Below are 13,784 nucleotides of genomic sequence, written 5' to 3'. Positions count from 1 at the left end.
CCTACGTGTGACGTAGCTCTACGCAATCACACTACGCTAACTGACTACAGGCCCATGGAGAAGGAAGTGAATAGTTGAAATAAAGTCGTTATTTTTGTTTGTTTTTGCACACAAAAGTGTTCTCGTCGTTTGATAAAGTTAAGATTGAGCCACTGTCGTCACTTGGACTATTTTAACGATGTCTTTAATGACTTTGAGGACAGCAAAGGCCAGTCCCTCAAGAAGCCTATGGAGCGATCTTAATATCTTAAATATCTTAATTTGTGTTGCGAAGATGAACGAAGGTCTTACGAGGTTGGAACAACATGAGGGTGAGTAAATACTGACAGAATTTTCATTTTTGGGAGAACTAACCCTTTAAAGTGTTTATTACATGAATAAATGTAAACGAACAAAAGTTTGTGCAACATTTACGACCGTGTGAAACAGCCCCTCCCCCCCGCCGGCGAACGCCTCGGCTCACCTCGATGCTGTAGGTCTGCTCGTGTGTGACGCTCTCTCCGCCGCGCAGGGTCTTGGAGAGCGAAAACACGGTGTGTTGATCCCGCGGCTGCTCGTCTCCCTCATCTCTCAGACGCTCCTCTGCTTCCGACTCGGGCTTCTTTCTCTTCTTCTTCTGCTTCTTCTGGCCGTCGGATTGAGCTTTCTTCTGCCGGTACTCGGCCAGCTGGGAGAGGCGAGACACAAACACACACTCATGAGCCACAAAAACACACACACCAATCGCACGATTGTACAAAACCGGTAAAAAGACCCACGGAAAAGCGACAGAGTTTGGAGAAGTTGAGGCGGTTCATGATTGTTGATGACTGTCACCTTCCCGCGTCTGTCATCGCCAATCCTTCGCTCTAACAGGATTAGCGCCACAGACGTGCATTAGCACTGACATCTGCTTCCCAATATGCGGCCGCATACGCCGACATCCATCCGCTCATCATTCATGTGAAACATAAATCATGTTGGGGACGGAATAAGAGCTTGAGAACATGAACATGCACTTCATGATCACATGAATCTGTTGCTTGTGCTGGAAACGAGATCAGGACTTCCGGCACTACGGTGTGTGTGTGTGTGTGTGTGTGTGTGTGCTAATACCTGAGCGGCTCACCTGATTACCTTACTGACCCAAATACACAACAGGAAGATCCTGTAGAGATTAATTCATGAATTGAGCAGAATGTTGACTTTCATGTCTCACGGACACACAAACTCACAGCTGTCTGAAGACACACACACACACACACACACACACACACACTCACACACAGACACCTGTCAGCACACACACACACACACACAGCTGTTGTGCGAGAGCACAAACACGTTTTACTAATTTCAGTCGCCAAATTCATGTGGGAAATTCATCATCCCAAATTCACAAGTTCATATGGGATTTACTTCACAAAGATCTTTCAGTTTCTATGAAGAATAAAATCAATATATAATAAAAATAAATATATCTTTGTAATAGTGCATCAATGAACATTGACTACAAATATATAGCCTCATTAAATATCAGGTGAAGTGTCTACTTATGTACAAGAGTGACCTGAAAGAAGACATTAATGCACTTTATATGAATACTCCATGAAATATTGAATAATTCTCATTACATATTAATTGAATGCAGCTGGTTAGATCCCTCCATACGTTTCATAGGTCTGTTTTTGATCCACTGATAAATAATGGCCATAATTTGATCCAGTTCCATAAAGTGGTTAAAACATCTCAGTCTGGCTCAGAACATCAGGAGCGCCTTGACATCTTACCCAGAAAGCCCCTCTCACACGCTCAAGAACATGAGTGAGAAACACATTTCACATTTCCCAGAAACCTCTTAACGCCCGAGCCGAAACACGGCCGATTAAAGGAACAGTCTCCTTTGCTGTTGCCATGGCGACGGATCAGGAACCGCACGCGGCTCTTACATTATTTATGTAAACAAGCAAAAAGAGCGTTCGGACTAATGTGCGTCCATTACAGCAAATGAACACTAATAAGTGGAGAGGGAACACACACTCCTGACGGCTGTGTTCAGTAAGAGCTGATCCCGGATCAGAGGTGTCCCGCGGGATCAGAGCGCCAGTGTCAGGGAGACAGCAAAGACTCCTGGGAAAGTTCATCCGGAGAAACAAAACAGCTTCACACAGTAAAAACATCCCTCGACGAGCCTCCTGACACACACATCACACACACCCTGTTAATAGGCTACACTGTAAAAAAAAAAAATACATTATCAATAAAGTTATGAAAACGTTTTCAAAATAAGTTATCCAATTTAAAAAAAATATATATGTCATAAAAGATTCAACCGATTTCAACTAAAGTCAGTTTAATGTAATTTAAGTTGACATGACTTAAACATCTAAGTTGATTGTCCTTAATATACTGCAGCAACATTTTACAGTGAGAAAGTTTCCGTACTGTATACGGTGAATAACTGATTTAATATAATTTTACAGTAAAATACGGTCACGTCTACAGTATTTACAGTGGAAAAAACCTAAACTGACATTCCCACAATTCCCTGTGTGACACATTTTTGTTAAAATAACTGTTTCTTCATACTTTTTTAATCCGTTATAAAGATTATAGGGTTTTATGTTACATTTAATGTTGTTAAATTTTTTGTTTAAAATTTTATGTGCGCTACCATAATGGTGTTGTGTGTGTGTGTGTGAATGACTCTGTGCAGCTTTTGTTTATTACTGTTAACTTTCTTGGGGAAAAGCTGTATAAGATGATCTTTGATTGGTCATGTGACTCATGTCCACTGTGATTGGTGGTTGTGAATGTATTACACTGTTTTAGAACAAAACGGATATTTGTACCGTACTTAAATCGATCAGTAAATTAACATTATAGCAGACAGTGAAATAAGTGATTTACTGTAAATTTAAAGTTAAGTTTGTTGCTACCGTATTTTTACGGTACATTTCTGGCAACCACAGCTGCCCGTTTTTTTTACTGCAAAATTGACGTGTTTTTTTTTGTTTACAGTGTACAGTTTTGGCAGATTTTAAAACAAAGTTGTCTAAACAATACAATAAGGTCTTATTTCTTAACATTGATTTATTAACATTGATAATTGTTAATGTAAGTAAAAAAAATAAAACAGTTGTTCATTGTTTGTTCATGTTACTTCACTGTGCATTAATTAATGTTAACAAAAATGTGGCGTGTAGGGATGGGCAACGATTAATCGCATCCAAAATAAAAGTTTGTGTTTACATAATATATGTTTGTGTAGTGTGTATAATTAAATACCCACACATGCATGTATATATTTAAGAAATATGTGCATGTATATATTTTATATATATTTATTCACAATTAATATTATATATAAATATAAATATTTGATATATTAATAACACATTTTTCTTAAATATATACATGCATGTGTGGGTATTTATATATACAAATTAATTATACACACTACACACACATGTATTATTTAAAACTATATTAATAAATGCATTAGAAGTATTGTTTTTATTGTACGCATTACCTCTAATTCTCTACCAGGCCTGTGCTAAACGTGTGCCGAGTGAGTCTGATATGTGACACTGGAGCGGTAGAGTCCACTTCAGCGAAACCGTGAAAGAGACAGCAGGAGCCGGAAGACAAGCAATCGCACAGCTTGAAATTACATTTAATTTGTTTTTCCCACAAAGGCCGGCCTTAATGTGTTATCTAACAGGCGTCTGCGGCGGACACCTCAGGCCCGGTCCGGCGACCGCTCAGTTCGGCTGCGCTCTTCATGTCGACACGTGTCGAGGAAATTAATGCTTTCATTCTGCAAAGACGATTTCAATTGATCAAAAATGACATTTATAATGTGACAAAAGATTCTATTCCTCATAAAACCTTCTATTCATCAAAGACAATTAAGATAATAATCATAACTGTGTGTTGATCATCAGATCCTCATATTAGAGTGATTTCAGGAGGATCATGTGACACTGAAGACTGGAGTAATGATGATAAATTCAGGAATAAATGACACTTTACTGGATATTCACATAGAAAACAGATGATTTACATTACAATAATATTTCACTGTTTTACTGTATTTCTGATCAAATAAACGCAGCCTTGAAGAGACTCGTTCAAAAGCATTAAAAATGTTACTGACCAATAAACGCTCTCGACGGATCAAACACTGAGATCTGTATACGGATTCTTCGAGGTGAAAGTTCAAGCTCTGTGATGCTCAAATTATGCATTATAACATGGACCAAACAATTACTGTCAACAGATAACGCGGATCAGAACGAGGTGCTGTTAATTAAGATCATGAACGTGGAGTGTGTAGGACGTGTTTAATTATGCAGCCGCTTCAGTTTTATTATAATATCTCTTGAGTGACACCGACTGTGTTATTGGCCAAGCCAATTATCCTGGAGTTATCCCTGCTGTTATCCAGAGCTTTTAGCCTGCAATCACAACACACACACGCACACACGTGTACAAGCAAACATAGACAGACATTCACAAGTAAACATACACCCACACACAAACACTCTCACATGCAGACAAACACAAAAAAACACTCTCACAAACTCACACAGAGGTAAACATACGCAGGCACAAACAAACACATTCACACAAACCCTCACGAGCACACACACAAACAAACACACTCACTCTCACAAACTCACAAGGACACAAACATACACACTCTCACAAACTCTAACACCGTCACACTCTCACACACACACACACACTAAAGCAGGCAGAGAAAGCTGTCACTGCACGCTGGGTTGGAACAATTGATTCTGCATAATGGACCGATCTGGAGTTAACCCGCAGCTGGACACACACACTTCGCTCCGTCTCATCTAACGAGGGTTGGGTACCGGTTGGGTTTATCCGATACCAGTATCTAATCTGTATTTTTTAAACGGTTCCGGCGCTAAAACGGTTCTTGAAACTAGAGCCCGACCGATAAAGGATTTAAGGCCGATACCGATACAAATATTTTCGCGTTTTAAAATCCGATATATCGGCCGATATTTGCTTTTTTATTAAATATTGTTGGATTTCACACACGTGTAATAGAAAAGCTAACTTTTCTGCACAAGATACGTTTGATACTTTTTCTCTCTGTCTAAATGTTCACTCCTCGCAAGTATAACTTACATTTTACAATGCAGGGACGGTAACTAGAGATATGCGAGTTATAAATACAGTAATCATTACTTTATTTAGGCAGAAAAAGTTCATTGTGGTTTCCAAGCTCATTAATGTTAACATTAGCGGTCTTCCACTGATGATAGCGGCATTAGCTAGCTTTGTGGTTAGCTAGTCTATGATGAGCCATAATTTAGCAATAGATAACATCATACTGCAAATTGTAAAACATTCATTTTCAATATAACAGGCCAAGTAGAGATGATTAAAGCGTGTTTCGTCCATTTTTATTTTATTTTGTAAATATTCATTTATCGGCCATTTATAACTGCCGATACCGATATTATGGAAAATGCTTAATATCGGTCTGGCTCTACTTGAAACGGTACTTAAGAAAACGAAACCGCACACACTTTGTCAAAAAAAATAATACCTTTTCATTTACAGGCCCAAATTGGACACAGTATTAACTCAAATCTTTAAACAATATAAATACAAGTAACATGGTAATAATAAATAAACCCATATCAAATAAAAATTCACATTTATAATATCAAATAAGCCAATAATTTATCAAAGAATGTAATAATACTGGAGATTAACAGAGATTACTGACAGGGTAATCTATATCCACATGGCTGCAGGTTCCCATGTTTGTCTGCTTGAACCGGTCGTGCGAGTTATCTGGTCATTGTACTAGTTACGCAGCGCTTAGCATGGCGAGTTTGGTATTCGTTCCCACTGCGTCTTAGCTACGCAGCTTTGAGTAAGCTTATGAAAGAGAAGGTCTGTGGTCACTGGTGTAACCCATGCTCTCTGAGTAGGGAACGAGAGTGTCAAGGCATCGCCTGCGCCATCAGCTAATGGATTAGCGTGATTGTATAAGGGCTTCAGACAATCGGCACACTTACTCTGACGCGCAATTTTACACGTGAAATGCAGCCAAACCTTGGAGCGTTTTGTCTTATTCTCCTGCATTTTGATAACGGCTCCCTGATGACCCCAAATTAGTTAAAAGTTACCGTTTACGTCGGATCCGGTTCTCTATTGGCACCGAGGTTCGCTACCTAACCCTACTTCTAACGCACACGTTTAAAGGGTTAGTTCACCCAAAAATGAAAATTCTGTCAGTATTTACTCACCCTCATGTTGTTCCAAACCCTGTAAGACCTTCGTTCATCTTAGCAACACAAATTAAGATATTTAAGATATTAAGATCACTCCTGCATACTAGTCCATAGGCTTCTTGAGGGAATGACTCTTGCTGTCCTCGAAAAGTCATTAAAGACATCGTTAAAATAGTCCAAGTGACTACAGTGGCTCAATTTTAACTTTATCAAACGACGAGAACTGTGTGGATGTGTTAATCATGCATTAACATCGAGATGATCCTGTCCATTTCTAGTCTGACTGGCATCATATTTACTAACGCAGCATTTGTGTTTAGCGTCCAGACCGCGAGACTGTTCTCCAGTCGTGATCCCGAGAGCCGCTTGCTAATGACACTGGCATGAAACTGTGAGCGCTAACAGCTGCTGAACGCCAACACACACACACAGCAGATCTGAGCCAGTGTTGCTGAGCGGCAGGGGTCAGAGGTCACACGCTGAGTCCTTCACTGCAAAAATCACACCGTGCAACACTCAGACACTCATACTGGAAAGATGAACTCACACACATAAACACTGATGCATGCTTTCATCCAAAGCGACTCGCAACGCACTCACGATGATAAATTGCTAAATTCACCGGGAAACGGACCTTGCGTAGCTCGACCAATGACCTACGGTGATCTAACGACATGTCATGACACTGCTGTTGTTCTTCCTTCATTACTGACAAAAATAGAGACTGTTTACACGTACAGTGACAATCAGGGGCGCAACAGATCGCAGCTGGTCGTGACCCGCACGGACCCGCTGCCCCAGTCCGCGCATGATTTACTGCTACATTTTACCGTCAGAGTGAAAGTTTATCATTTGGACGTGTTTTGTCCTGCTAATTTACACATCAAAACTATTGTGAGTGAGTGAGAGAGATGAGAGAGTGAGAGAGAGAGAGAGAGAGAGAGTGTTAGTGAGTGAGTGAGAGAAAGAGAGAGAGATGAGAGAGAGTGAGAGTGAGAGAGAGTGAGTGAGTGAGAGAAAGAGAGAGAGGAGTGAGTAGGAGAGAGAGAGAGATGGAGAGTGTGTGAGAGAGCTTGAACACAGAATTGATTCCTCTTTCACGTTTCCTTGCCCTTGCACAGACACATAAACACAACATGATGTCTAAATGCCCGTCTCGGCGAGTATATTCTGTTATTGCTATCGTATATTACTATTCTCTCGGTTCTGTTGAGAAAGTCGGGCAAGAAACGGATATGTGTCGGTTTATTCGGTCTTAAAGTGACGGCGCCTAATATTCCTGCAGTCGTTAATGTCAATAAAACAACAAAATACAGCTTTAACAAAGATGAAACTATATTTAATTCTACAGCTAACAAAAAGTGTTATTTTACATTTAGGATAATTCATTTCTGCACCTGAATACTTCTGTTAGACGTCTGTTAAACTGTTATTTAGTTCATTTCTGCATGCGATTTGTTCTTATTTTTAGGGTTGGGTACCGTTTGAATTTGAACGATTCTGATTCCGATTCCGATTCCTTGTTTTGATTCCGATTCCTAACGATTCTCGATTCCGATTCTTTTAAGAAGCAGGGTCAAAAAAGTTTAGCTAACCTTGCTAACCAACGGTCTTTCTGAAGGAAATACTCCTTCTGTCACAAATACTCCTTTTGTCACAAATTTTGCATTTTGCCGAGATTTCGTTATTTTTTAGAAAAGTAAAGCCACACTTTGGACCGCCGACGAAAGCTACTCATGTTCGACTCGCGCGGTTATGCCAACACTTCCGGTAGACGCTTCTTCGTTTCTTCTTCCGCTCGGCGAACTGTGAATATCGAAACTAGGAATTGAAATTTTAACTTTTGAACGATTCCGGGAAAAACAAAAAGTTAGTCCCGATTCCAATCGATACTCGATTCTCGATACCCAACCCTACTTATTTTATTACTGACGGTTCACTTGTGTTTAATAATGCTTTTTGATGTGCTATCCAAGAACTTCAAGTGAGCTTTCAGTAATAAATGAAAAGCAAAATTACATACATATTTTTTCTTTTTTCTGATCCAAAATATTATCCGATCCATGGCTCAAAACCTTGAGTTTTGTGATCCGTCGCAGCTCTAATGACAAATCTATTCAACTGAATGCATGTCAGGCTGAGGAGAGATGGGTCATGTGACTGCAAAATCACAGACAACTCTACGAACGCGCTGTCGAAGAGATGCACTATTACACACTGAAAGCCTGTCATATTTTACTGGACACAACACACACTCAGACCGCAACAAATTATTTCTGCTCCAAAGCAGCTCAATTTGAAGAAACGTGATTTTCTGCTTTTGTTCGCATTCACTCCGAATGTTTACAAAAGCAAATATGAATGAATCATCTCTTTCCATCACAGGCGTCTTTATTCAGCAGCTCTTGGCATTTACAGAGTAAACGTGACGTTGGTTTGCAGCACTAATCGACTAGTTGAGGAAAGCTGAGAAATGAAAGCTGGATGCCAAGATGACATTTAATTTGATTCAAGAATTCATGCTCAAATGAACTCGAGTGTAAACAACGCATGAAATAAGAAATTATCTTCTTCAATAAAGATTCATATTCACAGTACTGAAGGTGTAAAATGGTGGAATAAAGAAAAAAAGTGTTATTCACAGTATTGTGTTGCTCAAACTCAGTCCAAAATACTGCCGTGCGCATCCAAAATAAAATTTTGTGTTCAGATAATGTGTGTGTGCAGTGTATAAATACACACACATACATACATATTTAAGAAGAAATCTGTTATTTATATCATATAAATTATATATAAAGGCAAATATTCATTAAATATATACATGCATGTGTGTGTATTTATATATACAAAATAATTATACACATTACACACAATTTTATTTTGGATGCGATTAATTGTTGCACAGCCACAGACAGACTAACTGTAGATATCTTTCCCTCATATAAGCACAGGTGGACGGAGATGAGGTGTGTGTGACGCGAGTGTGTGCGCTCAGCGGGACATCATGTAAACCTGTCAGCGGGAATCAGCCACACGAGTCTCTAGAGGTCGACATCTGTGACCTCGGCCACATATGCTCACTCTTTTTGTGAGATAACTCTGTTATCGTGGCCAGTGTGTGCAGAAACTCATGCTCCATCATTACAGGTTTACACACACTGATACGACACCTAAAGAACAATAAATCACTGATATAATGCAATATTATTGATTCAAACACCAATCCAAATGCATTTAAAAGTCATGCTCAAAAGCTTTTTGAAGATGTTTCTCAAGTGCATGGTTTTTAAAATGTTGTTTTTGTGTTGTAGTGTGTGGACAGTGAAAACAGACGTATTTGAAAACCATGATGCATGTTTCTTTAGTCATGTGACTCATTTTGTATCTATAAGGCCTTATTGATTTCCAGAATCTAGTCATAAAAATAAAAAATCTTATTTATTATATCAATTTGACATGTTTTTTTGATTGCTCACACACACACTCTCTCTCTCACACACTCACATTCTCTCACTCTCCCTCTCACACACACACACACACTCTCTCTCTCACACAATCTCTCTCTTACTTACTTACTCACACTCTCTCTCTCTCACACACACACACACACACACACTTTCTCTCACACACAACCACGAAAAAAGTCCAGAAAATATGAAGAGAATTTTTTTTAATGAAAAATTTAAATACTGGGGGAAAAAAACAAACAGAGAAAACGGATTTCATATGTGGCTGCTGTGCAGTTCACTTTCACAGTATTGTATTGTTCAGTATTGTTCAAGATAAATGTTACCTCATATTACATTCCTGCGAAAGACAACAGAAAATTTACTCGCAAGCTGTCCTGCGGCAAAACAGAGATATTTTGCTGAAAAATCAAACAAAGATGGAATAGCGTGATAATATTATAATATCTGGTCTACTTCTCATTATGTTTAATGCATGCACTGTGAGATGATGTTAGCGTTTTCCAATGTTTCAGTGCTAACAAGAAGCTTCAGGATAATGCTTGAAAACACTAGTGTGGATGGAGTGTGTAGAAAACGTAAGTCAAAAGCTCTTTGTCCTGACACGCTATAGAGGGTTATAGAGACCTGAAGAGCTGAGAGATCTGAGCAATGACAGGCATGCGGGGAGAGATCCGGTTAAGCAATCTCTAGAAAATCCAGTCTCACAAGCCCATCCGTGGGTTCAGAGAAACAGCAGAGGAAGTGTTATGTTAATCCGGTAACTGCAGTCATATTCACAATGACTTCGCCTGTTCATATATTGATCAACGAGAGCTCACTGCATGACAAGCAAACTAGCCTACTCAAAAACAAACAACACAAAAACTCATAAGAGTTATTCTGCCTTCATGTGCTATTGGAATTATAGTAAATGTGTGCTTTTTCCATAACAGCTACATCGTCATCGCCTTGTCTTGTTATTAAAGTAGTGCATATTTACATTACTGAATAATCATTTTGCATATTTTTACAACAACAAAAATAGCCTGTATTTGACCAAAACTTGGTCAGCAAAGCTGACTATCAAGATATAGCACAGTGAATGTTTATATGGTTGTCAGAGAATGAGACACTATATATCATTTTGACTTTAATAAGATTGATCTTATCCAGTAAATAGGCAAGAATATTCCTCCATGATGCAGGTTCTTTCTGACAGCAAAGCACTTGAACAAGACGAACTCGTATTCAAAACTTGGGAAGTGAGAAATTTCCGATAAGGCAGCATTACTATACAGTAAATCTCAATTAATTCTCAGATATGATTTATAAGGAGGTAAATGTTAGCAGTGAGGTAAAATATAGGTAAATGTGAGTTAAATCAATAGTGTTAGCTGTTTTCTGAGGTAAAATAGAGGTGTAAATGTGAGTTAAATGCGAGTTAAATCACGAGTGTAAGGTGTTTTCTGAGGTAAAAAAGAGCTAAATGTGAGTTAAATCAAGAGTGGTGTTTTCTGAGGGAAAATAGCAGGTTAATGAGAGTTAAATCACAAGTGCCAGTTGTTTTCTGAGGTAAAATAGCACTAAAAGTGAGTTAAGTCACAAGTGTAAGATGTTTTCTGAAGTAAAATGTACATAAATGTGAGTTAAATCACAAGTGTCAGCTGTTTTCTGAGGTAAAATACCACTAAAAGCGAGTTAAGTCACAAGTGTAAGACGTTTTCTGAGGTAAATATAGGTAAATGTGAGTTAAATCACAAGTGTCAGCTGTTTTCTGAGGTAAAATAGCGCTAAAAGTGAGTTACGTCACAAGTGTACAGTGTTTTCTGAGGTAAAATATAGGTAAATGTGAGTTAAATCACAACCAGTTGTTTTCTGAGGTAAAAATAGAGCTAAATGTGAGTTAAATCACAAGTGTAAGGCGTTTTCTGAAGTAAAATGTAGGTAAATGTGAGTTAAATCACAAGTGTCAGCTGTTTTCTGAGGTAAAGTAGAGCTAAAAGTGAGTTAAATCACAAGTGCCAGTTGTTTTCTGAGGTAAAAGACAGCAGTTGGGGGTAACAGAGGTAAATTCGAGGTAATTTGAGTTAAATCACAGATGTCAGTGAAGTAAATGACATGACAGCTGTTGGCTGAATCTCAGAGATGGGCGTAAAACTCTGAGGTAAACTAGAGCAATGAGGTAAAGTTGAGGTAAATCTCAGGCTTGGGGTGTTTTCTGAGGTAAACGAAAGCAGACAGGTAAGCATGAGGTATTTAATCTCACCTTGGCTTTGCCGGCCTGCAGTTTCCTCTGTCGCTCCTCGTCTTCCATCATCTCTGCGGTTCCTGCAGCTTAAACACCACACACCCGTGTCATTAACGTGCCACACACACACTTAGCGCTGAACGCGGACCGCTGACATGTGTGTTCGCTTCGGCTCGGACGGCAACTCCTGTGGGTTTTCGGGGTTTCGCTGTGTTTTATTCGGGATTTGCTGTCAGACTCACAGTCGCCGCCATGTTTCTCCACGTAAACACACGAGACTCCCGGCGCGGTGACGTCACCGTGCGCTCACACGCTGCTAAAGCCTGACACTGCAAATATCGCTTTACAAACAAACTGCCAATCGTGCAAATATAAATAATTGATGATTACATTGTATATTATGCCGATCGAGATTTTTGTATGCGCTTGTCGCATTGTACCTAGATTAGTAGCAAAACGTGATTTGGTTTTAATGTCACTGCTGTCAAAATATGAGGAATATATTTTATATTATTTAAATATTTGCAAAATGAGGGAGTAACAAAACGCCAAACTTGGTTAATTTATCTGATAAAATTATTTGACAAAAAAAAATGCAAACTACAGCAATGGGTTTTATTTTATATGCAAATAATGCATAGAAAAACAAGGAAAAGCATACATTGACTACAACATAATCATAATTGTTTCTTGTTCATAATTTCTTAGTTTGACAGCCAGGACAATAAATAAGCGCAATCTGGCATGTTTCCTTTCATTATTATCACAATTTTCACAACTTTACACATTTAATCATATTTGAATATTACAGTAATACCATATTTTTCCAACTTTTGGAATTCTGCTCATTTAGGCCCTGTATGGTGTTGTATCCGTGTGGTTTCAGGTATTTTGGATTGATTTAGTCTCAAAAGACACACGCATGTAACCCTTCTGCACACATCTCGTGTCATTTATTACTAAACACACATTGAAATAGAGACTTCATGCACTATTTCTACATGTTATATATCAGTCCATTACAGTAATTGACCCAGATCAGTCTCTCACACACTCTCTCTGCGTGTGTGTGTTACCTGCGGCCGCAGCAGGGGATGCTGGTCTACTCCTGCGGCCCACCGGAGTTGAACAGCTGATGGTTTGGCAGATCCTGAATTCCACCCATCGTCTCTTGGACATCCTTCACTTCTGCTCCACCTGATGCTCTGATGATCAGATCTGAGTCTCAGGGCAACACTGAACACTCACCGGTCAATTATTCATGACTGAGGACACGGGATCAGGTTCAAACTAACTAACTACACTGAGGAGAGGAGAGTAGAGTAGAAAAGAGTAGAGTAGAGTAGAGAGGAAAAGAGTAGAGTTAGAGTAGAGTAGAGAGGAGAAGAGTAAAGTAGAGTATAGTAGAGAGGAAAAGAGTAGAGTGGAATAGAGTAGAGTGGACTGGAGTAGAGTAGAGTAGAGAGGAGAAGAGTAGAGTAGAGTATAGTAGAGAGGAAAAGAGTAGAGTAGAGTGGAATAGAGTAGAGTGGACTGGAGTAGAGTAGAGTTGAGTAGAGTAGAATGGAGTGGAATAGAGTAGAGTGGACTGGAGTAGAGTAGAGAGGAAAAGAGTAGAGTTAGAGTAGAGTAGAGAGGAGAAGAGTAGAGTTAGAGTAGAGTAGAGAGGAAAAGAGTAGAGTGGAATAGAGTAGAGTGGACTGGAGTAGAGTAGAGTAGAGAGGAGAAGAGTAGAGTAGAGTATAGTAGAGAGGAAAAGAGTAGAGTAGAGTGGAATAGAGTAGAGTGGACTGGAGTAGAGTAGAGTAGAGAGGAAAAGAG

General features: G+C 39.2%; 1 protein-coding gene across 1 annotated transcript in view; it reads right to left on the bottom strand.

Annotated features, from left to right (window-relative positions):
- The window catches only part of akap9 (A-kinase anchoring protein 9), a 75,413-nt gene extending 63,165 nt beyond the window's left edge, over nucleotides 1-12,248 (bottom strand). Inside the window, exons 1-2 of the mRNA XM_089122663.1 lie at nucleotides 11,982-12,248; nucleotides 464-667 (exon numbers count right to left, since the gene is read on the bottom strand). Of these exons, the coding sequence (XP_088978789.1) occupies nucleotides 464-667; nucleotides 11,982-12,032 (255 nt within the window). The 5' untranslated portion in view covers nucleotides 12,033-12,248. The remainder of the gene's footprint in view (nucleotides 1-463; nucleotides 668-11,981) is intronic.
- Between the last annotated feature and the right edge of the window lie 1,536 nt (nucleotides 12,249-13,784).

Source organism: Pimephales promelas, chromosome 18, assembly GCF_988280905.1.
Source record: "Pimephales promelas chromosome 18, fPimPro1.hap1.1, whole genome shotgun sequence".
In the NCBI taxonomy this organism is placed as follows: Eukaryota; Metazoa; Chordata; class Actinopteri; order Cypriniformes; family Leuciscidae; genus Pimephales; species Pimephales promelas.
This window is presented reverse-complemented; position numbering and strand designations above follow the sequence as displayed.